The 26,172-nt window shown below is 44.1% G+C and overlaps 1 protein-coding gene across 1 annotated transcript in view; it reads right to left on the bottom strand.

Annotated features, from left to right (window-relative positions):
* Positions 1-285: 285 nt before the first annotated feature.
* Positions 286-26,172, bottom strand: part of LOC121571213 (galactose-3-O-sulfotransferase 3) — a 26,027-nt gene continuing 140 nt past the window's right edge. The window contains exons 1-3 of the mRNA XM_041882550.2: positions 25,959-26,172; positions 4,329-4,425; positions 286-3,844 (exon numbers count right to left, since the gene is read on the bottom strand). The exon at positions 25,959-26,172 is cut by the window's right edge and continues 140 nt beyond it. Of these exons, the coding sequence (XP_041738484.2) occupies positions 2,509-3,844; positions 4,329-4,411 (1,419 nt within the window). The 5' untranslated portion in view covers positions 4,412-4,425; positions 25,959-26,172 and the 3' untranslated portion in view covers positions 286-2,508. The remainder of the gene's footprint in view (positions 3,845-4,328; positions 4,426-25,958) is intronic.

The raw sequence follows: 26,172 nt of genomic DNA, 5'->3' as shown, positions 1-26,172 counted from the left end.
ACAAAGTGATGAGATGAAATAGTAAAACATTAAACAACTATTCTAAACTAGGTGGTTCGAGCCCTGAATGCTGATTGGCTGACAGCCGTGGAATATCAGACCGTATACCACGGGTATGACAAAACATGTATTTCTACTGCTCTAATTACGTTGGTAACCAGTTTATAATAGCAATAAGGCACCTCGGGGTTTGTGGTATATGGCCAATATACCACGGCTAAGTGCTGTATCCAGGCACTCTGTATTGAGTCATGCGTAAGAACAGCCCTTAGCCGTGGTTTATTGGTCATATACCACACACCCCCCCCCGTGCCTTATTGCTTAATTCTAGCATTCCTAAAAATTGCTGGCTATCATTGACTTGTGGATGACACAACCACCATTCTGTGCTGGTTATTTCTCTCAAAACCGAAAAACCAGCCTAGATTTGGTACTCTGTGTCACAAATGGCAACCTATTCCCTATTTAGTGCACTACTTTTGACCAGCGCCCATATGGCTCTGGTCAAAAGGGTGACATTTGGGATGAAAAATAGAGTACAATCAAAGAGCACTTAAAAAATTAACAGCAGTCGAACATGGAGGATTTCACAGGGTCAAGGGCCCTTCTGAAAGTTATCTTTCTACACTGTCCTCTTTCCACTAGACTAGGTTTGGGTCCCAAATGGCACCCTATTCCCTACATAGTGTACTACAAATAATGCACTATGTAGGGAATATGGTGCCATTTGGGATGCAATCTAGAGCATTACGAAGCACTTAAAACACAATAAAATGAATGCTTAAGTGAGTACACTTGGTGCTGTCTGAGTGGCTTTTGTGGTTGGCCTATGTAGAAAATGTATATTTTATTCATCAGAACATGCCATGTACAGTACAGTGTGTATTGCCATAAGTGGTTTGGTCCACAATACAATGTTCTGTTCCAAAATCGTAAATATACATTGAAGGTAAACAAAAACAGACTGTTTTTCCAGTGATGAGAATAAATAATATATACTCAGAAACACACACACACACACACACACACACACACACCTTCGAGGGCTCCCCGGTCGGTTCATACCATACCATTTAGGTTGTCTGCTAAATGACTAAAAATAATAAATAATAATAATTAGAGTAAAACATACTTAACACATTAAACATGAACAACCAACTGCATAAAAAATTGACCACATAATGAAACGAGAGGCGAAAAACAACCTCCATGACAACCACCTCACCAGGGCTGTGTTCATTAGGCACCAAATGGGAGACCAAGGACTGAAACAGGAAGGGAATACTACATGGAGTTGTCGGAGAAGAAACACGTATTTTTCGTATTCTGTTGCAAAAATGTTTTTAAACGTTTTCCGCAGTGTGTCCAAATGAACAGGACCCAGACTCTCTTCTTCTACTGCTTTCCCCCAGTACTGTAGTTATTTCCTCCCTCTGCTTTGCTTCTGATAAGTAAGCTACTTTGGCATGGTCCACACTTCTGTGTGTGTGTGTGTGTGTGTGTGTGTGTTTCGCTGTGTAACCCAAGTGGAGGGTCTGTCCAAAGAGAGCCTCATTAAGATTACATAATTAAATATTCAAACACTATAGCTCTCGCTCATCATGTCTTTTAGCAGGCTTGCATCACTAACGACGGGTTGAGTCCAGTGTGTGTGTGGGTGGTTATAAGATCCCTACCTTTACATAAGACTTGACCAAGATAACTTTATTGCGATAACACCCCAGATAAACGAAACGCATAGGAAAAACACTTTCACACACACACAAATTCCCATATTTAAAAAGATCACATTTGTCAGCAGCAGCTGCCATGGTCTAGTTCAGTTGCTGGTGGAGGGGAGAGAGATGAGCTGGGTTGGAGAAGCATAGAGAGTTGTTCTAAAGCAGGCTGGGCTGGAGGGAGAGAGTTGGTGTAGGGCTGAGAGCGTGTGTGTGGTGGGGAGGGGGGTTAGGGTATAGGCATGGTTGGGGGATAGGCCGGCAGGGAGATAAGCCAGCGGTCCTTAGACTGACCCCTGCCCTAACCTTTGACATTTAACCTCTGTCCTGGGGCCTAGTTCCCACAGTGGGAGTGGGGAGAGTCATTGGGTGAGAGGCCCAGAACTGGATGGTTTTCCTCTCTAGAGAAGGCTTAGAGGGTTGGATGCTCAGAGCACACAGACCCGGAGCGGTGACCCTCTCTCACTGTCAGCATCATGACCTTCTCAAGGCTTGGGAGGTGGAGGATGGCATTAGAGCGAGACAGAGAGAGAAAGCGAGAGTAACAGTTCTTTATTGTCCCATACAGAGTTGGTAATACATGGGAGTGCTCTGCCTATGCCCATATTGCTGTGGTCCTACCCCAATCTCCAGCCCCAATCTGGGGGTGTCCTTCCCCCTCTGTCTCTCCTCCAGAGCCCCTGATACAGTCCCTGGGGACAAATGGCTGAAGTCTGGAGGACAGTCTGTCTGCCTGTATTTAGTCTGTCTGTATTCAGTCTATATTCAAGGCTGGGGCTGCAGTCTTAAGTTATGGCGTCTGCCTCTGGGGGCCCGAGGACCTTAGCCCCACCCTGGTGGCCCTGCTCTGGGTCCCTGCAGGTCTAGGGGTGGCTGTGAGGCCAGAGGCAGGACCAGGTCCTGGAGGAAGGGCCTCCCGGTGCATCTGCTGTATCCCCACCTGTTGGTGGCGTGGCAGGACCGACCGTATGTGCTGCTGCGGCTGGGGCTGAGGGGAGCGGAGCGGGTAGCTGCGTCGGTAGCGTAGTGACTGTGATCGAAGCAGGACCCTGGTGTACTGGACCTCTGGCATGATGAGCTTCAGACACAGCTCGTGGGCCAGGCTTCCGGGCCGTGTGGCGTTGGTGTTGGTCGGCAGGTCGTAGCCCACGATGTCCACCTTTGCGCTGGGCTGCCACGGCCGCAGCTCCTTGTTCTTGATCTGGGCGGCCGAGCGGAGCTGGGGGAGCCGTCCGCCGAAGCAGCCTCTCACCAGCCTCTCCTGGGCCCTGCGGAGCAGCCGCACCTCCCTGGCCACGCACGCCGGGCCGAGGGCAGTCAGCTGGCGCCACAGGGAGGCGTTGAAGTGATCGTAGAGGCGTGCGTCCAAGGCATTCCAGGCGCGGATCTTGGCGGGGAGGCCCGGCGAGAGGCTGTGCTTGGAGCCGGACATCCGCATGTTGAGCTTGACGTAGAGCACGTCGTCCAGATCCCAGGATAAGAGGTGACGGAGGAGGACCAGCGACTCGTCAAAGTACTCGGCGATCATCACCAGGGAGAAGACACGTTCCGTCTCGGCCACAAAGGCCCGGGCGTACACAGCCACGTCTGCCGCCGGACGGTCCTTGTCCCCACCAAGGTCAAAGGTCAGCGTGTTACGGGCGTACATGGAGTCCTTTTCGTCCGGACGGTAGTACCGCCACGGCTCATTCAGAAACGCCTCCAGCGACCCGTTGGGAACTCTCTTAAAACTCTGACAGTACTGGTTATAGTAACTGAACAACGATTCAAACATGGACCCTGGTTCTCGAAGTATGGTCACGTAGATGGTATCGTTAGGCATGAGGTGCTGCATCTCGGCACGGTTGAAGCGCATGTGGCTGGTGACCACGTTGGGTGGCAGGGTGTGTGGGTGGACGAGGTGGGCGTTGAAGGTGCGCGGGTAGCAGAACTGGTGTCCGCAGGCCTGCACAGGGAGCGCCACGGTCAGGTTGTTGCGCTCGGCAAAGCGGAAGAGCAGATTCTGCATGGTGGTGCTGGCCGTCTTGTGCGTCTTGAGGAAGGCCACGTTGGTGTGTTTGGGCTTGAGAGAGGAGGACAGGTGGGTGCGCAGTGACGGACAGCCGAGATGAAAGGCTTCCATCGTCCTGGATGAGAAAAATAGAGGGGGGGAGGGGCTTTTAATACGCGATTTGCTGCTCAATCTCTGTGAAATTAGGAACTTTAAGGTGAATAAAGTTCCTATTCAGTTTTGACTGATTAACACAATGGTTAGCATAATTATATATTTTCCCTGTCTTTAATACACATGATTGGGTGTGGGTTGATGGTCACTAGACTCGATGCTGTATGTTATGGATTAAACTCATATCTGTTGATAGTGATTGATGCCAGACTGGAGGTACAAGGACTGTGACAGTGATTATTATTGTATTCTGTGAAACAAGGCGGGCCAAATACTTGCAAACATTAGAAAAGTCTAAGTGCACATCAGCCAATTAAAATCCTTGGCGCTACATGTTAGCTGTTCCCATTACATAACCTGCCACATTTAGCCCTATGCTAACCTGAGCAGGTGGCAGTGATTATTTCCTATTACAAATTCTGTGTGTGGGTGCGTGGGTGTCTCACCAGCTGAAATGGCCCCCATGGTGCAGCAGTAGACTGACGGTACTGATCGCCACAAAGACCAGAAATATCTTCTTCTGAGACATGATCCGCCACGTCACTGAGGGAGACGGAGGGAGAGAAAAAGGAGAGTGAGAGGCAGAGATAAGAGGGTGAGAAAGGGAGAGAGAGAGAACGGGAAAGAAGATGTTATTATACATATATGCAAAACCAAAGGAGAGAAAGAGGGAGATTTATTTAACATATAATTGGCCGCATTCATTAGCAAGAGCGTGTATAGTGACTTGGCTTTTGTCACATTTTAATGATAGTGGCCGCATCGGGTTCTTCTTATTATCCTCTTTGAATATTCATAATAGGCAGTGGACTGGATGTACCTAGCTAGAATACTGTGTATCCATTAGCACATTCCTCTTAGGACTCATCAAGATGCGTACATTACTGTAAGTAGACCATGTTGGTAGAATAGAATAAAAACATAGAACATTAGAACATGTTCTAAATCAATGGAATAGAATGAGTGAGAGTGGTACACAGTGACAGCTTCCAGGTTGCCTATGTCACCTCGCCTCAAGATTCCAAGCCAACCTCCTCTCCTCTCCTCCTGCATAATAATGGCTTCTGCCAATGTCTTCTCTTGATTACACTATCCCATTCCTCAGCACGTCAGGTCGGGTTACTTACCGACATTGTAACCACATTTAAACTACTTTCTCTGTCCAGCGGTTCTCAATCCTGGTCCTGGGGACCCAAAGGGGCGCACATTTTTGTTTTTGCCCTAGCATCTAACACACCTGATTCTAATCGAAGGCTTGATAATGAGTTGATTAGTTGAATCAAGTGTGTTGGTGGTGCTAGGGCAAAAAACGGAAATGAACATCCCTTTGGGTCCCCAGGGCCAGGGTTGAGAAAGACAGCTCTAGTCTACTCCGAGCTCTGACTGTCCTTCGGATGGGAAGTTAAACCGAGGTCTTGACCCACTGTGGTCACTAAAGATCCCAAGGCACTTGTCGCTAGTGTAGGGGGTGTTAACCCATGTGCCCTGAATTCCCAAATTGGCTGCTCATTCCACCACTAGAGCTACGTTGCCCATTCTATTACTATGTACTGTATGTCCAGAATATAGCCCTAGCAGACTGCTATAAAGCTATAATATGGCCCCATTGACCTTCATTGAAGATCACTAGTGTACTTACCCAGACAGATGTTTCATTTAGTTCCACAGACAGACAGACAGACAGGGTAGAACCAGGCTGATGAGATGTCGCCCAGATAACAGCAGAGACAAAGGGCCCAGAGGCGCACACACACGCGCGCACATGCACACGCACACACCATTTTGCAGCGGTAAGATGAGCCGTGGTTTGAAGCAGTGAGTGTGTGTCTGTGTGGTGTGTGTCTATGAGTGAGCCTCCCTGCGTGGTGGATCAGGTGTCATGGAGAGTTAATAAGAAAGGGATTTAAGTGGCTCTCTGTTGGTGAGCCCCAGACTCTGGTCACGCACACACATACACACACACACACAGACTACTACAACTAAATCATGGTCGTGTAGTGGGGGTCAGGTGTTAGCCTCCTGTGCTGTCATAGCTGTGGCGATCGTTGTGAAACCCAATCAGGCCTTTTTAATTAAACACGGCTCCTTTCTAGTGTGGCCAGAGTGTGTCTCTGTCTCTGTGTTTTGACCTCAAAAAGATTTTGTGCCAATCTCTTTTGTTACAGAGTCGTGAATAAAGCCCTGCCATCCATTATGTGATCAGTTTAGTTTTAGAGAAAGGAGGGCAGAGAGTTATTTGTCCACATTAGAGCTGTCTACATCACTGTTTCACTACCGTCACAGTCATTTCAGTGACGGGAAGGAATTCAATCTGTCAGTTTCTCTTCATTTCTCTGTTGCTTCGCTCTGTCTATCTTTTCTTTCCTTTCCTCTTTCTCTCCCTCCCTCTATCTTTTCTCTCTCTCCCTTTTTATTTCTCTGACCATCTTTTTTATTTTACAATAATTCTACACCAATCATTGTCAGGAAGTGAAGTCAAAGTACGTCAAACGCTGTGAAACGAACAACACTCATCTTGCGTGACCAACACAAAAGTTATTTGAGGCTAGTCTTAATGAAGTAATGAGCAGACCTTCACGCTAGCTAACTCTCAACTCCCTCTGGCCAAATGGCAGATGCTTATAGTCTATGCTGACGGCGTCTTGTCATGACTTCATACGTTGACCCCTAACCTTTGACCCTATACAACCGTAGATTAAATTCTGTCATAGACCTCCCTTACTAGGTTATCTAGTGGACACAAGACCCACAAACGTATTATCAAACTGGTCAGTTCAGGATGAAGTAACAGGACTATGATTTAGATTAGATTTACCTCCACACTGTTATTTCCCACAAAGTTAGGAAACAAATATGTTGGTAACCAATGTTCCCTCTAATTCTTTGGGGCACTGAGCATATTTTAGGTCTTGTGAACGGAAACTTGAACGTTGTGAGAATTTTGTGCAACTTCTGGCACGTGTTTGCAGTGAACACTGAGGCTGTACCCTTACCGTTTTAGACAGTAGCCAATAGGCTATTGTGGCTATTTGAGCATAATGTAGGCCTACCAACAAAACCAATGGAGCAAATCCCATAACATTTTCACATGGAAATAGCTTTTGATATCTATTATAAAGCCTACAGTAGCCTACAGTGAGGGAAAAAAGTATTTGATCCCCTGCTGATTTTGTACGTTTGCCCAATGACAAAGAAATGATCAGTCTATAATTTTAATGGTAGGTTTATTTGAACAGTGAGAGACAGAATAACAACAAAAGAATCCAGAAAAATGCATGTCAAGTGTTATAAATTGATTTGCATTTTAATGAGGAAAATAAGTATTTGACCCCTCTGCAAAACATGACTTAGTACTTGGTGGCAAAACCCTTGTTGGCAATCACAGAGGTCAGACGTTTCTTGTAGTTGGCCACCAGGTTTGCACACATCTCAGGAGGGATTTTGTCCCACACCTCTTTGCAGATCTTCTCCAAGTCATTAAGGTTTCGAGGCTGACGTTTGACAACTCGAACCTTCAGCTCCCTCCACAGATTTTCTATGGGATTAAGGTCTGGAGACTGGCTAGGCCACTCCAGGACCTTAATGTGCTTCTTCTTGAGCCACTCCTTTGTTGCCTTGGCCGTGTGTTTTGGGTCATTGTCATGCTGGAATACCCATCCACTACCCATTTTCAAGGGAAGGGAAGGAGGTTCTCACCCAAGATTTGACGGTACATGGCCCCGTCCATCGTCCCTTTGATGCGGTGAAGTTGTCCTGTCACCTTAGCAGAAAAACACCCCCAAAGCATAATGTTTGCACCTCCATGTTTGACGGTGGGGATGGTGTTCTTGGGGTCATAGGCAGCATTCCTCCTCCTCCAAACACGGCGAGTTGAGTTGATGCCAAAGAGCTCGATTTTGGTCTCATCTGACCACAACACTTTCACCCAGTTCTCCTCTGAATCAAATCAAATCAAATCAAATCAAATTTTATTGGTCACATGCGCCGAATACAACAAGTGCAGACATTACAGTGAAATGCTTACTTACAGCCCTTAACCAACAGTGCGTTTATTTTAAACAAAAAAGTAAGAATAAAACAACAACAAAAAAAAAAAAAAAAAGTGTTGAGAAAAACAAAGAGCAGAAGTAAAATAAAGTGACAGTAGGGAGGCTATATATACAGGGGGTAACGGTGCAGAGTCAATGTGCGGGGGCACCGGCTAGTTGAGGTAGTTGAGGTAATATGTACATGTGGGTAGAGTTAAAGTGACTATGCATAAATACTTAACAGAGTAGCAGCAGCGTAAAAAGGATGGGGTGGGGGGGGCAGTGCAAATAGTCCGGGTAGCCATGATTAGCTGTTCAGGAGTCTTATGGCTTGTGGGTAGAAGCTGTTGAGAAGTCTTTTGGACGTTGAGAAGTCTCATTCAGATGTTCATTGGCAAACTTCAGACGGGCATGTATATGTGCTTTCTTGAGCAGGGGGACCTTGCGGGCGCTGCAGGATTTCAGTCCTTCACAGTGTAATGTGTTACCAATTGTTTTATTGGTGACTATGGTCCCAGCTGCCTTGAGATCATTGACAAGATCCTCCCGTGTAGTTCTGGGCTGATTCCTCACCGTTCTCATGATCATTGCAACTCCACGAGGTGAGATCTTGCATGGAGCCCCAGGCCGAGGGAGATTGACAGTTATTTTGTGTTTCTTCCATTTGCGAATAATCGCACCAACTGTTGTCACCTTCTCACCAAGCTGCTTGGCAATAGTCTTGTAGCCCAATCCAGCCTTGTGTAGGTCTAGAATCTTGTCCCTTGGAGAGCTCTTTGGTCTTGGCCATGGTGGAGAGTTTGGAATCTGATTGATTGATTGCTTCTGTGGACAGGTGTCTTTTTATACAGGTAACAAACAGAGATTAGGAGCACTCCCTTTAAGAGTGTGCTCCTAATCTCAGCTCGTTACCTGTATAAAAGACACCTGGGAGCCAGAAATCTTTCTGATTGAGAGGGGGTCAAATACTTATTTCCCTCATTAAAATGCAAATAAATTTCTAACATTTTTAACGTGTTTTTCTGGATTTTCTGGTTGTTATTCTGTCTCTCTCTGTTCAAATAACCCTACCATTAAAATTATAGACTGATAATGTATTTGTCAGTGGGCAAAGGTACAAAATCAGCAGGGGATCAAATACTTTTTTCCCTCACTGTATTTCTTCTGCGTGGCCTGGCTTTTCTTCTGCGTGGCAGTCCTGGAGAAGGTGCGCGGCTATGCGCGCAGCTTAGAGGGAACATTGTTGGTAACACTTAATAACGATTATAAATTATTATAAATCCTTTATAAACGATTATAAATGCAGTTTGAGTGAACTATCCCTTTACAGTGCTACGTGGGGAATGAAAGAACCTCCCTTCCTCCCTTTGTTATAAAATATGACTGGCGTAGGAACAGATGTCAACCAGTGATAAGGGTCACACAGCCACAGTAATACCGCACATACAGACGGCAGACTGACATGCGATGCTCCAGCTGTTCACTCAGCACTCAGAGACGACACCTCGTCAGAGCTTGGGGACGGAGCGAGCATCTCCGGCGGCAACCAAGGGCATGGGGAATCTACCCTCTAATCTATCCTATCCCCCCCTTCTGTCTCTCTTCTCTTTTTCCCTCTATAACCTCTCTCTCCTTGTCTCTTCTCTCTCTCTCTCTCTCTCTCTCTCTCTCTCTCTCTCTCTCTCTCTCTCTCTCTCTCTCTCTCTCTCTCTCTCTCTCTCTCTCTCTCTCTCTCTCTCTCTCTCTCTCTCTCTCTCTCTCTCTCTCTCTCTCTCTCTCTCTCTCTCTCTCTCTCTCTCTCTCTCTCTCTCTCTCTCTCTCTCTCTCTCTCTCTCTCTCTCTCTCTCTCTCAGGAATGGGCAACTTTGCTGGGGGTGGGGGCCACAAAAAATCTGAACTCTTCATGAGGGGCCGCAGTTGCTCGCGGGTCTGCGTACCCACATCCATACCCCCCCGCTCTAGTCTAATCCCCCTCCAACCCAACCTTGATGCTTTAGCCTTTCCCTATTAGCGACCATGTGGAAAGAGATCACTTCTGTAACTAACGCTCTCTCAGCATTTTCCACTTGAAGGTTACAGAGGCACATAGAGGGGAGAGGAGGGATGAAGGGATGTGAGAGAGGGAGAAGGGATGGATACGTCTCAATGGTATTGCAGTGAGACAGACACAGCTACTGCAGCGCAGCACTAAATATAACATATTAAAACACTATTATAAGATCTTAATGGACTATAGTCTGTGACAGAATTCCATCTGGGAATTCTAGAATTCCATCATCTCCTTCTGACACCAATTAATCAAAATAAGATATTCCAGATATTCCGATCGGACCAGTCACAGTAGTTATTACAGAAGATGTCACGCTATAGTTCTAAACACGCATCCTGTGTGTGTGACATCATCATGGAAACGCTATAGCTCAGCCTATATGTCTGTCTGTCTGTCTGATTGCTTGGTTTCTCAACTCCACAATATGTACATCACATCAGTGGAATTGAGCGGAGACGACTGTGGGTGGAGTTTACCTACAACTGCATCCAGTCGCTGTCAGTCGATACGAGGAAATAGTCGGTGGTTGTATTTTACTAAAGTTTTATTAAAAAGTATGGATTTCAGCAAACAAATAAAGGCACACAGCTACAGAGGACAAACATAGGTACATGGCAAGGGTTTAGACATTTTTACAAGTATCGACTGACAGCGACTCGATGTAGTCAGAGGTAAACTGTCGTCTCCGCTCAACTCCATTGATGTGATGTACATTGTGGAGTTGAGAAAAACACAACTATCTGTCAGAGAGACTACAGTGGATGTACTCGATTGAGAACTGCATTGAAATGGAAAAAAGAGAGGGAGAGAAAGAGAGGGAGTGAGAGAGAAAGAGAGCTACCCCATCATAATCTCCCGAGTGGCGCTGTGCCACTAGAGATCCTGGTTCGAATCCAGGCTCTGTCAAATCTAGAGGCACATCCAAAAAAGTCAATCCACTACTTCGCCCCTTTCTTCCCACAAACATAACACTAGAGCTAGGATAGCTAACGTGTGTGTGTGTGTGTGTGTGTGTGTGTGTGTGTGTATCTAGATTCAGAAGCCTGACAGGGAAAGGTACTTTTTTATATTCAGGAGCCTCTGAGTAGAATAGTCTGCCTCTGTCTGTTAAAACTATTCCCACTCTGTGTAGCTTTCAAAGGAAGGTGAAATACTGGTTAATGGATAGTGTGCCTCTGTGAGCAATCCCTCCTAGCCCAATGAGGATGACCAAATAGCATTCCTTTGTGTATGGTATGTATAGGTTGTTGTGTTTATATGACTAAATAGCCAAATTGACCTGCCATTTTAGCTTCAGTTTGTTTTTATCCTGCCACATGTGCCAAACCTGCTAAATGCTATCACGAAAGAGGAACCCAATGGAAAAAAGAAATATAATTTTTTGTGTTATCCTTGATGATTCTTAATCAAGTGCATAATTTTGTATGTGTACCTTGTTTTAAATGATCAAATAAACTAAACTCAACTAAATGAGACATCATTTTCGAAGGGACTCAGGGCCATATGTATCAAGTGTCTCACTCAGAGTAGGAGTGCTGATCAAGGATCAGGTCCATGTAATCTTTTCATTGTGATCTAAAAGGCTAAACTGATCCCTAAATAAGCACTCCTGCTCTGATATGCTTGATAAGTACGGCCCCAGTTATTAGAATCCAAGAAATCCTTCTTGGGGTCTGTTTGCGTGTATAAGTCTTAAGTATGATATTTTTCTTGAAAATCCTCAGAATCAATCTGATATATGACGGCTTGAAATTGTACTTCGCACTGCCTCTCAATCCTTCTCTCCTCATCCGCCCTCCACCCCTCCTCTCTTTCTCTGCTCTTCTGAAAAACATCCTCATCCCTCCTACTCCATTCTCTCTATCTCCTCCATCCCCTCACTTACCCTTTCTCCTCTGTTCTCACCCACCTTACATCCCTTCTCTACCCACCTCCTCTCTTCCTCCACCCTCCATCCCTCTTTTCCCCTAAATTCTACCCCCTCCCCTTCTCCTACCCCTCCAGCCCAACCCCCTCCCCTTCTCCTCAACCACCCTCCATCCCTCCTCTCTACCCTCACCTCTACCCCCACCCCTTCCCTTATTCTCCTCACCTACCCTCCATCCCCCCATCTCTACCCCTCCCCTCCTCCTTCTCCCCCAGCCCAATCCCTTCTCCCCCTTCTCCTACCCACCCGCCATCCCTCCTCTCTCCCCCAACCCCTTCTCCCGTCCTCTTCTCCCCCAGCCCAACCCCTTCTCCCCTTCTCCTCTCCCACCCTCCATCTCTACCCCCTCCTCCTCCCCCCATTCTAACCCCTTCTCCCTACAGTAAGCCCATTCACTTTCAGATCCTTTCCCAGCAGGCTTTTGGTTGCGTCCCAAATGGCACCCTATTCCCTTTAGCGTGCACAACAGAACCCATAGGGCTCTTGTCAAATGTAGTGCACTATATAGGGAGTAGGGTGCCATTTGGGACGCAGCCTTTGTCTTGGGCCACACCCCGTTAGCCAGACACACATTGAGACAGACTCTTTGTGGTCCTGAGAGGTTCATTACTGTTCTGCTGCCTCTATAAAGGCCTTTTAAGAAACAACACTTCTCCCTAAACGACCCCCCTTCAGAGAGAGAGAGAGAGAGAGAGAGAGAGAGAGAGAGAGAGAGAGAGAGAGAGAGAGAGAGAGAGAGAGAGAGAGAGAGAGAGAGAGAGAGAGAGAGAGAGAGAGAGAGAGAGAGAGAGAGAGAGAGAGAGAGAGAGAGAGAGAGAGAGAGAGAGAGAGAGAGAGAGAGAGAGAGAGAGAGAGAGAGAGAGAGAGAAGAGAGAGAGAGAGAGAAGCCTATATAACAACTTTAATGTTTTTACAATATGACAGTGCCATTTATAGAAAAATACAATTGAACAACAAACATACAAGCAATTTTGGAGCAACACAGGCAATAACCATTTTCTCAAGGTCTATTCCAATATGAACTACAAAAACGGTCTGTGAGTCTTTCGAATCACCCAGACAGACCATTAATGACTGCATCAATTTCTATCAGAAATATAACCCAGAAATAGACCCCAATTCTCTAAAACACTCAAAAAGCTTTGCTCCACTTTTTGTTTGTGAGAGCAGAAGGATGAAGAAAGCATCCAGGCCTGTGCTCAGACCTCATTCTCTCTGCCTTGGCAGCAGCTAATGGGGATCCATAATAAATACAAATACAAAACTGACAGATCAGCTGTTCATTTACATAAGAAACATCATCATCGCCAAATTAGTTTAAACTTTGGGTCCCTCTTCACTAAAACACACTTTAATCACACACACACACACACACTGCCAAGCACAGCCATTTACCACGATGCTATCAGTCCCTCCTGCGTCCAATTTAGCGAGAGAGTTGTAAACAGTACTCTGTTATAAAACCACATTATCAAGGTCTTCATTTTACATTTACATTTTACGTCATTTAGCAGACGCTCTTATCCAGAGCGACTTACAGTTAGTGCATACATTTTTATTTTATTTTTTATTTTATTTTTATTTTTATACTGGCCCCCCGTGGGAAACGAACCCACAACCCTGGCGTTGCAAACGCCATGCTTTAACAACTGAGCTACCTCCCTGCCGGCCATTCCCTCCCCTACCCTAGACGACGCTGGGCCAATTGTGCGCCGCCCCATTGGTCTCCCGGTTGCAGCCGGCTACGACAGAGCCTTCACACTGCCCTCTCTACACACAGAGAACGCTTGCATTGCTAGTTGGCCAGGAGCTTTTCCTGGTCAGGGTTAGGTGGTCAGGGAAAACTCCAGGACCCTAATTGTAGTACTATCTCTCCATTACCTCATTGTTTTCACCTCTCTCATAGAACACACACGCTTGTTTCCCCCCACTCTCGCTCACACACACACACACACACACAGCCTAACCCTGCTATTAAGCACACCAGCAATTACCAGCGCTCGCCAAGCCAAAGGCAGTCCTTGTGTGTGTGTGTATGGCCAGCCAAGGCAGCTTGATTTGTTTGAGGATAGTTTATTTGGCCACTTGCTTAGGATGAAAGAGCAGCAGCAGCAAGGAAGCAATGTGAGGTTTGTGTGTGTGTGTGAAATCAAAAGAGACACACACACACGATCCAATTAACATACTGTTGCATTTATAGACAGTGAGAACATGAAAGAGGTCTTGATTTGTTGGTTGGTGTGTAGCTGTAGGCTATGTGTGTGTTGTATACATATGAAAGGGATTGGAGATTTCTTTCATCAGTTAGTTGTATTGACGTGGAGGTAGAAAAACAAACACACCATTAACTGGATGTTGGGGCAAGGCATAGGACACACACACACACACACACACACACACACACACAAACACACAGCTATGTCTTACTATACTTGTGAGGACTTTTTGGGGACTATTCAAAATCATATTTTCCCTAACCCTTACCCTAAACTTAATCCTAACCTTAACCCTAAATCTAAACCTAACTCCTAAACCTAACCACTAACCCCAATTCTAACCCTTAACTTACCCCTAAGCCTAAAATAGCCTTTTTCCAAGTGAGGACTGGCAAAATATCCTCACTGATTTTTTGTTGGTTTACTATTGTTGAGGACTTCTGGTACTCACTAGTATAGTAAAACATGTACTCACACACACACACACACACACACACACACATCGACTAATACTAGTGTGACTAATACTATAGTAATACTATTCATATGAGAGGCTATGGTTGCAACGATCCCATAACTTCTAATGATGTCTAATATAGAAACAGAAGGCTGGATCAATATGTTTGTGCTACCACTCTATGAATTCATATTTTAATGATTAAACGCCACTTAAAGAGAACTCCGTCCAGTCCAGATGCAATTATATAATGGGGCTAATTGGCTGGTAAAGCTTGTTGATTATTTTGGAGGTAAGCATTGGCCATTTGTCATATTGATGAGGGCTCCTTATTAAATCACCTCTAAGGATCTAGGAACATAATTACCTGATTAATAAACAAATAACATTCTCAAATCCAAAGACGCGCGTACACACACACACACACACACACACACACACACACACACACACACACACACACACACACACTGGGCATCCACAGTGTCTATTTGAGTCTGTGAAAATCAATGAACAAGCCACAAAGGTTAGGGGGTAAAGGTCAAACGTCAAACTGATAATGATGAAGGGGGTCATTTCCTTGGTATTTTCTTCCTGTGAGGGTCAGCTATATAGACTTCTGAAGTTATATTCCTCCTCTGTTGGGTGTGTACCATGTATTGTACTGTAAGGACTCGTAGCCTGATCCCAGATCTGTTTGTGCTGTCTTGCTTGACAATGATTTCCAATAAGTTGGCAAGACAGCACAAACAGATCTGGATTCAGGCTAATGCCTGCAAGTCTGCCAGTGGGTTTGGTTGAATTCTTAATTGTGATGCAACATTTTAATAAAGCTGTTCTTATTCTAAAAATGTCAGCGCAGATGGCATATAGCCTCTGGCAGAGCGTTAGTGTTAGAGAAGAAGGGAAGGAAAGAGACGGGGATGGAGAGCGGGGAGGAAAGCAGAAAGAGAGAGGGGGGCAGAGAAAGAGGAGAGAAGGAAAGAGACCGGGATGGGGAAGGAGAGATTGGTGAGAGAAATAAGAACGAGAGGGGGGCAGAGAGAGAAAGACAGAGAAAAAGAGAGAGTGATAAAGAATGAGAGAGAGAGAGAGAGAGACAGAGAGAAGCAGGCAGCAGTTAATGTGATATCTCCCTTGCTGCCACGAAGTTGATGTTAAAGACTAATCAGATTACACACACCACTCCAGTCTTCTCTAACTGTACAGTCGTGGTCAAAAGTGACACAAATACTAATTTTCACAAAGTCTGCTGCCTCAGTTTTGATGATGGCAAATTGCATATACTCCAGAATGTCATGAAGTGTCACGATCGTCGGATATAGAGGACCAAGGCGCAGCGTGGAAGGTGAACATACTTATTTATTAAATGATACACGAACAAAACAACAAATCGATACGTGACGTCCACAGGTGCAAAACACAAACCAACACGGAACAAGATCCCACAAACACTGTGGGAAAACCACCTGACTAAATATGGGTCCCAATCAGAGACAACCAGCAACAGCTGATACTCGTTGCCTCTGATTGAGAACCACTCTGGCCAACATAGATAAACAAAAACTAGACTAGACACAACGAGCACAAAACATAAACTCTACACACCCTGGCTCAACTTAAAAGAGTCCCTAGAGCCAGGGTGTGACATGAAGAGTGATCAGATGAATTGCAATTAATTGCAAAGAACCTCTTTGCCATGAAAATGAACTTAATCCCCAAAAAACATTTCCACTGCATTTCAGCCCTGCCACAAAAGGACCAGCTGCCATCATGTCAGTGATTCTCTCGTTAACACAGGTGAGTGTTGACGAGGACAAGGCTGGAGATCACTCTATGCTGATTGAGTTAGAATAACAGACTGGAAGCTTTAAAAGGAGGGTGGTGCTTGAAATCATTGTTATCCTCTGTTAACCATGGTTACCTGCAAGGAAACACGTGCCGTCATCATTGCTTTGCACAAAAAGGGCTTCACAGGCAAGGATATTGCTGCTAGTAAGATTGCACCTAAATCAACCATTTATCGGATGATCAAGAACTTCAAGGAGAGAGGTTCAATTATTGTGAAGAAGGCATCAGGGCGCCCAAGAAAGTCCAGCAAGCGCCAGGACCGTCTCCTAAAGTTGTTTCAGCTGTGGGATCGGGGCACCACCAGTGCAGAGCTTGCTCAGGAATGGCAGCAGGCAGGTGTGAGTGCATCTGCACGCACATTGAGGCCAAGACTTTTGGAGGATGGCCTGGTGTCAAGAAGGGCAGCAAAGAAGCCACTTCTCTCCAGGAAAAACATCAGGGACAGACTGATATTCTGCAAAAGGTACAGGGATTGGACTGCTGAGGACTGGGGTAAAGTCATTTTCTCTGATGAATCCCCTTTCCGATTGTTTGGGGCATCCGGAAAACACCTTGTCCGGAGAAGACAAGGTGAGCGCTACCATCAGTCCTGTGTCATGCCAACAGTAAAGCATCCTGAGACCATTCATGTGTGGGGTTGCTTCTCAGCCAAGGGAGTGGGCTCACTCACATTTTTGCCTAAGAACACAGCCATGAATGAAGAATGGTACCAACACATCCTCCGAGAGCAACTTCTCCCAACCATCCAAGTGACGAACAATGCCTTTTCCAGCATGATGGAGCACCTTGCTATAAGGCAAAAGTGATAACTAAGTGGCACGGGGAACAAAACATCAACATTTTGGGTCCATGGTCAGGAAACTCCACAGACCTTAATCCCACTGAGAACTTGTGGTCGATCCTCAAGAGGCGGGTGGACAAACAAAAACCCACAAATTCTGACAAACTCCAAGCATTGATTATGCAAGAATGGGCTGCCATCAGTCAGGATGTGGCCCAGAAGTTAATAGACAGCATGCCAGGGCGAATTGCAGAGGTCTTGAAAAAGAAGGGTCAACACTGCAAATATTGACTCTTTGCATAAACTTTAATGTAATTGTCAATAAAAGCCTTTGACACTTATGGAATGCTTGTAATTATACTTCAGTATACCATAGTAACATCTGACAAAAATATCTCATAACACTGAAGCAGGGAACTTTATGAAGACCAATACTTGTGTCATTCTCAAAACGTTTGACCACGACTGTAGTGGTTCTAAAGACTCTGCTTCTCTAACCTCTCCTCTACTGCCAGCCAGGAGGATGAGGAGTAGGAAGAAGAGGAGGAGGGAATTCATATTTTTCACAAACTGTCTGCATGGAATACATATTTTTCACAAAAAGATATGCTTACATGTTACAAACGGCGCCCCATAAGTAACAGAGACCCTCCATCTGAGGAGAGATTCATTAATCCTCCAGACACCCTAGGGGAGGGTTGCTCTGCAACACACACACACACACACACAGACACACACACCCCTCTGCACTGTGATAGGTCAGTAGTGAGACAATCTATTACTGACCCCAGCCAGCCAGTCACGCCCCCCAAGGGGAAAGACCTTGACACCTTTACCTTCACACTGTTATTTTATCAGTATTTTATCAGTTTTTTAAATCAGTATTTTGTACTGTACACAGCAGTTTTATCTGTGTTTTCACTTCAAAGTTATCTACTCTGAGGATTTGTTTAGTGTTGAAGAACATAAAAAATTGAAGTTGTTTCCTGCTGCTGCTGGTAAGGATTTGTTGAATAAAAAAAGTATTTTGAAACATCCTGCTGCAGTGAAAGATGATATTGTTTGGACAAACAGTGGTTTAACTGTCTATTGTGACACCTGTGTATACACCTGTGGCTATCTAATGGGGCTTTCCACAGAATGGGTCCCGATACTGGACACTGTAAAGCTTACCGTATGCTTCCCAGTCGAAACAGTTTGCGCTTATATTATGATGACATTTTGTGACGTTTTTGTCTTGGGCTGTTCGTGCACACAAAAAATATTATTGAGGCAAGTCGAAGTTCGGTAGCCAAAGTCATTGCCCCTTCGTCTGTGATTGGTCAACAGTACTACTTCTAGTAGGGGTGGGAACGTGAAGTGTTTGTTGTCATTAAACGAGAGACGACTAGTTTTCATGCACATTTTTTCACTTGAGAAATACTGCACCAAACATAAAATTGTGCGACTAAGACATAATTTGCAAAAACATCAACATTAATGACAGATTTCTTTAAATATTTATTATATTAATTCAGACTATTTTGAGGAAGTGTTTCTGGCTATGTTGTTGCTATGGTGGCTCAAGAGGCACAACAGTAATATTGCTGTTATTTTCTCGCTTTTCAAGCGAAGGTCTTTAGGGAGTATGAGAGCACAGATGTTCGCTTTGCCTTGCCGAGTTCTGCTAGGAGCAAACCGAACTTATGTATGCAGACGCCTTAACTGGACAGGCAATCCAGTGTGTTCTTATAGGGTGGTGTGAGCCTAGATGGCCTATTGTTGCTGGTGTTGTTCAGTTACATCAGTGGTTCTCAAACCTCTCCTTGGGGACCCCCAGCACAGATTACCATTATATTGACCAGATACTTTAGTGGCCGCTCTAACAATGAAAATAAATGTCTTCAAAAATGGAAGACAGTTGGGAGGAGGCAAGATTAGGTGGGACCATTCTAGCCAATGAGAGGGCAGATACGTGTGTGAACAACAGGCACAACATTTTCCACTAGTTACCCTAGCCACAAAGTTAGAATTGGCCATATCGTAAAAATGCATGCATTATTTTTGGTCTTAATTTGAGGTCAGGGTTAGGAATAAGGTTAGCAGTGTGGCTAAGGTTAGTGTTAGGTTTAAAATCACATTTTAAGAAGATAAATTGTCGAAATAGGTGGGGTTTATAACTTTGTTGCTGTGGTAACTAGTGACAACCAGGCACAACTCCGATATAAAGTGTTTTTTCTCAAAGTTGCCGGGATGTCACGTGTCCTACTTATATCAGTACGCTCGTAACAGCCAAATCATTACGAAACTTCTATTCGATCAAATAAGCCACACGTAGCAAATAAAATTTAATTATTTGTTAACCAAATTCAACACTCTCTCATTGACCTCCATACAGAAACTCCTCGCTTGGTGAGCGAAAAAAACTCAAAAACACCACCTGCTGAAGAAGACAGATGTTGGGCCTGTAATCCCTCTCGCGTTGCCTCTTCCTCTCTGCCCCCAGCCATTCCATGTAGTTCATCTATTCCAGAGCTAGCACACCTGATTCAACTTGTCAACTAATCAAGACCTTGACTAGGTGAATCAGGTGAGCTAGTTCAGGGCTACAACAAAATTGTGAAACGTCTGGGGGTCCCTGAGGAGAAGTTTGAGAAGCACGGAGTCACATCATTGTGCGCAGGGCTAAGATATGGCATTGGTGTGACAGCGCCAGAGGACGTCTTCCTTTGATGTTCTTACCATGTGGAGAAGGGGTTTTGTGTTTCTTTCCTCCGAGGGGGTAGTCTTTCCTTGGGTTCATGGGAACCACAGTGGTGGAGCCGGAGGGCAACTCCAACGATCACGCCCACTCTTCCAGTCAAACCTGGGGTGTAGGGTGAAGTTGCCCTTAGATGCTGATCTTGGGTCAGTTTAGCATTTTCCCAACTAATGGTTAAGGTTAGGATTGGGGCCGGAGAAGCTGATCTTAGATCTGTACCCAGGGGAAATGTTCACACCTGTGGTGGTCCAAAAAGTCACTTTCTGAGCACGTCTACAATGGGCAAATACAGTTGAAGTCGGAAGTTTACATACACTTAGGTTGGAGTCATTAAAACTCGTTTTTCAACCCCTCCACAAATGTATTGTTAACAAACTATCGTTTTGGCAAGCCGGTTAGGACATCTACTTTGAGCATGACACAAGTAATTTTTCCAACAATTGTTTACAGACAGATTATTTCACTTATAATTCACTGTATCACAATTCCAGTGGGTCAGAAGTTTACATACACTAAGTTGACTGTGCCTTTAAACAGCTTGGAAAATTCCAGAAAATGATGTCATGGCTTTAGAAGCTTCTGATAGGCTAATTGACATAATTTGAGTCAATTGGAGATGTACCCGTGGATGTATTTCTTGGCCTACCTTCAATCTCAGTGCCTCTTTGCTTGACTTCATGGGAAAATCAAAACAAATCAGCCAAGACCTCAGAAAAAAAATGATAGACCACCACAAGTCTGGTTCATCCTTGGGAGCAATTTCCAAATGCCTGTAGGTACCACGTTCATCTGTACAAACAATAGTACGCACGTATAAACACCATGGGACCACGCAGCCGTTATCCCGCTCAGGAAGGAGATGTGTTCTGTCTCCTAGAGATGAACGTACTTTGGTGCGAAAAGTGCAAATCAATCCCAGAACAACGGCAAAGGACCTTGTGAAGATGCTGGAGGAAACAGGTACAAAATAATCTATATCCACAGTAAAACGAGTCTGTGATGGTAATGAAGGTCGCTAGCTACAGTATAACCTAGCTTTTAGCTAGCTTCTCTGTAAGCTAGCTTGACTTGCTAGAAAGTTATAGAAACAAGTTGAGAAAAAAGTACCTAACCAAAACATGTTTTATTATAAACTGAAACAATATGTTTCTCCTGTCTTGAATGAAAAGGTCACATTTTACAATCTCCCAAAATAAATGTGATCCCTGACGAGAGGCTCTCCTCCATCTTGTCTTGCATTGTGAAACCCTCCTTGTGCTCTCCGCCCAGTAGAGGAATGAGATTGCATAAAGATGCCGTACGGCATAATGAAATACGTTTGTCACGATCTGCCAGGTATGGAGATTGCGCGTGCCCGGGGGAGGAGATAGAGAGAGAGACAGGGAGAGAGATGTGTGCCTGTGTTTATATATATATATATATATATGTGTGTGTGTGTGGGGCGGATGCTATCACTGTTCTTCATTAGCCTGCATTGTCACTTTAAGAGCATGCATTCATTATTCTGTATTGTGTTCCCACAGGTACAGGCAGGAAGACAAAGAGAACACACTACTACACCATTAGAGTGGTGTGTATGGGTTTATCTGAATTTTCCCTATATTTTCCCCCACCTGGGCCAGCCCCCTAATAATTCGAGTTCAACCAATTAGCTTCAGCCCCACACACACACAGAGAGAGAGAGAGAGGCAATTTTCGGGGACCACTTTTGGCTAGTGAGCACTACTTTCAGAACTACTGGATAAAAAGTATGCAAAAGTACCGAAGAATCTCTTTAATTCTATACTGTGGTGCCACATTCAATATACACTTCATTTGTCAAGTGTTGATTAGTTTGTACTCTTGTGACACACAAACACTACTTTCAATTGTGTTCAATTTAAATAATTTGATTGCCAACAAAGTTTTATTGTCAATATAGGCTAATAATGACACAAGTGGCGATTTTAAGTAAAAATAAATCCAATCTAATAGAATTAAACCTACCTCAACCACACAAAAATGGGAATCTTCAAACTTCTGCAGCAGTGAACGAAATGCACTGTAGCCTGCTACACTAATCACACAGCATATCCCTCACTCATGTCAAACTACACTGAGTGGACAAAACATTACCAACAATATTGAGTTGCACCCTTCCTAATATTGAGTTGCACCCGCTTTTGCCCTCAGAACAGCCTCAATTTGTCGGGGCATTGACTCTACAAGGTGTCGAAAGCGTTCTACAGGAAGCTGGCCCATGGTGACTCCAATGCTTCCCATAGTTGTGTCAAGTTGGCTGGATGTCCTTCGGATGGTGGACCATTCTTGATACACACGGGAAACTGTTGAACATGAAAACCCCAGCAGTGTTGCAGTTCTTGACACACTCAAACCGGTGCGCTTGGCATCTACTACCATACCCCGTTCAAAGGCACTTAAATGATCTGTAAGGTATGAGTATGAAAATGTATGCACTCACTAACTGTAAGTCGCTCTAGATAAGAGCGTCTGCTAAATGACTAAAATGTAAATGTCCCTCAGTTAAGCAATGAATTTCAAATATAGATTCAACCACAAAGACCAGGAAGGTTTTCCAATGCCTCGCAAAGAAAGCCACCTATTGGTAGATGGGTTTTTTTTAAAGACGCAGAAATTGAATATCCCTTTCAGCATGGTGAAGTTATGAATTACACTTTGGATGCTGTATCAATACACCCAGTCACTACAAAGATACAAGTGTCCTTCCTAACAGTTGGCGGAGAGGAAGGAAACCGCTCAGGGATGTCACCATGAGGCCAATGGTGACTTTAAAACAGTTATAGAGTTTAATGGCTCTGATAGGAGAAACTGAGGATGGATCAACAACATTGTAGTTACTCCACAGTACTAACCTAATTGGCAGAGTGAAAAGAAAGAAGCCTGTACAGAATACATCCTGTACATGCATCCTGTTTACATTCCTCATGAAGCAGGTTGAGAGAATGCCAAGAGTGTGCAAAGGGTTGCTACTTTGAAGAATCTCAAATATAAAATAAATTTTGAATTGTTTAACACTTTTTGGGTTACTACATGATTCCATTTGTGTTATTTCATAGTTTTGATGTTTTCACTATTATTCTACAATGTAGAAAATAGTAAAAATAAAGAAAAACCCTGGAATTAGTAGGTGTGTCCAAACGTTTGACTGGTACTGTATGTAAATGAGATTTCTGTATTTCATTTTTCAATAAATTAGTTCGAATTTCTAAACATGTTTTCACTTTGTCATTATATGGGGTATTGTGTGTAAAAGGGTGAGAGAAAAAATATATTTAATCAATTTTGAATTCAGGCTGTAACACAACAAATTGTGGAATAAGTCAAGGGGTATGAATAATTTCTGAAGGCACTGTAGGTTTCACCTGGATTCACCTAGTCAGTCTGTCATTAAATGTTTTGTACACTCAGTGTATATCTAATCTGACAGCGCATTCAGCTCGATCACACTTCTGTTAACCTTACAGCTGATAGGCTGAGAACAAGATGCACTGTGGTAGAATGAATGATCAGATGGATATCATGTTTCATTCTAATGAACCCATAGCAAACTAATTAAAAATAGGGTGGTAAAAAGGAAATAAGGCTGAAACGAAATAGCAAATACTATTATATTGCAAAAACATTGCATTTATTCATAGACCTAAATGCATCTTATATATGTTTTCTATTTCCTGTTTTATCATCTCTTTCCATCTCATATTCTGAAATGATAAACTTTCATGCAAATTAATTAGGCCTTCATTAAGTGGGGAGAGTGTTAAATCAATTTAATCTAATATAATGGCTAGGCTAGAAAAATCAATCATACAGCTTTCAGCTCCTTCTGCTAGATACAGTGCCTACAGAAAGTATCCATACCCCTTGACTTACTGCACATTTTGTTGTGTTACAGCCTGAATTCAAAATTTAATTGATTAAATTGTTGTTTTTATCTCCCCCATCTACACACAATACCCCATAATGACAAAGTGAAAACATGTTTTTAGAAATGTTTGCAAATGTATTGAAAATGAAATGCAGAAATATCTCATTTACATAAGTATTCACACCCCTGAGTCAATACTTTGTAGAAGCACCTTTGGTGGGTATTTCTGTATCAGCTTTGCACATCTAGATTTGCGGATTTTTGCCCATTCTTCCTTGCAGATTGTCTTAAGCTCTGTTAAATTAGATGGGGAGCGGCAGTGAACAGCAATCTTCAAGTTTTTCCACAGATTTTCAATGGGATTCAAGTCTGGGCTTTGGCAGGGCCACTCAAGGACTGTCACATTCTTGTACTGAAGCCATTCCAGCATTGCTTTGGCTGTATGCTTGGGGTCATTGTCCTGTTGGAAAGTAAATCTTCACCCCAGTCTAAGGTCGTTTGCACTCTGAAGCAGGTTTTAATCAGGGATTTGCCTGTATTTGTCTCCATTCATTGTTCCCTCTATCCTTACCAATCTCTCAGTCCCTGCTGCTGAAAAGCATCCCCATAGCATGATGCTGCCACCACCATGCTTCACAGTAGGTTTGGTGTTTAACGGGTGATGATCTGTGCCTGGTTTTCTCCAGACATAGCACTTTGCATTCATGCCAAAGAGTTACATTTTTGTCTCATCAGACTACAGAATCTTTTCCCTTATGATCTCAGAGTCTTTCACATGCCTTTTTGCAAACTCCAGACGTGCTGTCATGTGCCTTTTTCTCAGGAGTGGCTTCCTTTTGGCCACTCTCCTATAAAGCCCAGATTGGTGAAGTGCTGCAGAGACTGTTGTCCTTCTAGCAGGTACTCCCATCTCAGCCAAGAAACAATGTAGTTCTGTCAGAGTAGTCATTGGGTTCTTGGTCACCTCCCTGACCAAGGTCCTTCTTGCCCGGTTGCTCAGTTTGATCAGACGGCCAGCTCTAGGCAGAGTCTGGGTAGTTCCATATTTGTCAATTTCCCGATGATGGAGACCACTGTGCTCTTGTAAACTTTCAACACTCTAAACATTGTTTTATACCCTTCCCCAAATATATGCCTCAACGGAGATCTACGGAAAGTTCCTTGGACTTCATGGTATAGTTTTTGCTCTGACATGCACTGTCAACTGTGGGACCTTATATAGACAGGTGTGTTTCTTTCTAAATCATGTCCAAACAATTGATTTGACAACAGGTGTACTCCAATCAAGTTGTTGTAGTGACATCTAAAGGATAATCAAAGGAATTTGGATGCAACTGAGCTAAATTTGGAGTGTCATAGCAAAGGGGTGTGAATAGATATGTAAATGAGATATTTTTGTATTTGATTTTCAATAAATATGCAAACAATTCTAAAAACATGTTTTTACTTCGTCATTATGGGGTATTGTGTGTACTGTTTTTTTAATATCCATTTTGAATTCAGGCTGTAACACAGCAAAATGTGGAATAAATCAAGGGGTATGAATACTTTCTTAAGGCACTGTAGATCATCATAATCTATTGAGTTTCCTTGAAGCGATTGTTGGACATCTTCCCAAAGTAGCCTACCGTCCGCGGTCTAATAACAGGACAGGACAGGACGGGGAGAATATGAGCACGGCACCCAGATCCAAACCCAAATGTCAATATTTTGGGATAATTAATTCATACAAAAATAAACTCCCAAGGGCATAATTATAATGATGAAATGCGAACCGGCGAACGAACAACTGACTGACGGGCTGAAATGACAAACGCACTTGTCACAGCCTATGGGACTGTCGTTGCCTGATCATCGGTCAGTGACTGACACAACACCGCAGCGGCAGGCGTTGTAAAGAATTAAGACCCGGGGCAGTGGGGTGTTGGGTGCACCAGCCCGGTGACGTTGGAAAAACAATGAAACTACACAATAATATATTATATTCTAGTGTACTGCTGGCAATGCCAGCAGAAATTCCCAGATAAATAACCTGCCATAAAAATTGGGGAAATAGCGATAAACGGGTATTGGAATAAAACGGGTGCTGTTACAGATAAACACAAAACATGATGATGATATTATATTCTTTATCACCCACCTTTGTCATCTCACGACAGACAGACGCGACTGATGATGGTGCGGCTATTCTCGTTTGACGTTTCTGACTAATAGGTAGGCTACTGCCCCTCTTTCACCCGCACCCAGTGATGAAAGAAGCGAATCTCCACCAATCTTTCTTTGCCTTCTTATTCTTCTTCGTCATCGATTCATTCGTGATAGAAACATAAAAAGGGCTGTAGTAGGCTAGTGCT

Source organism: Coregonus clupeaformis, chromosome 8, assembly GCF_020615455.1.
Source record: "Coregonus clupeaformis isolate EN_2021a chromosome 8, ASM2061545v1, whole genome shotgun sequence".
Taxonomy (NCBI): Eukaryota; Metazoa; Chordata; class Actinopteri; order Salmoniformes; family Salmonidae; genus Coregonus; species Coregonus clupeaformis.
The sequence above is the reverse complement of the archived record's forward strand: the minus strand, read 5'-3'. Positions and strand labels throughout refer to the sequence as shown.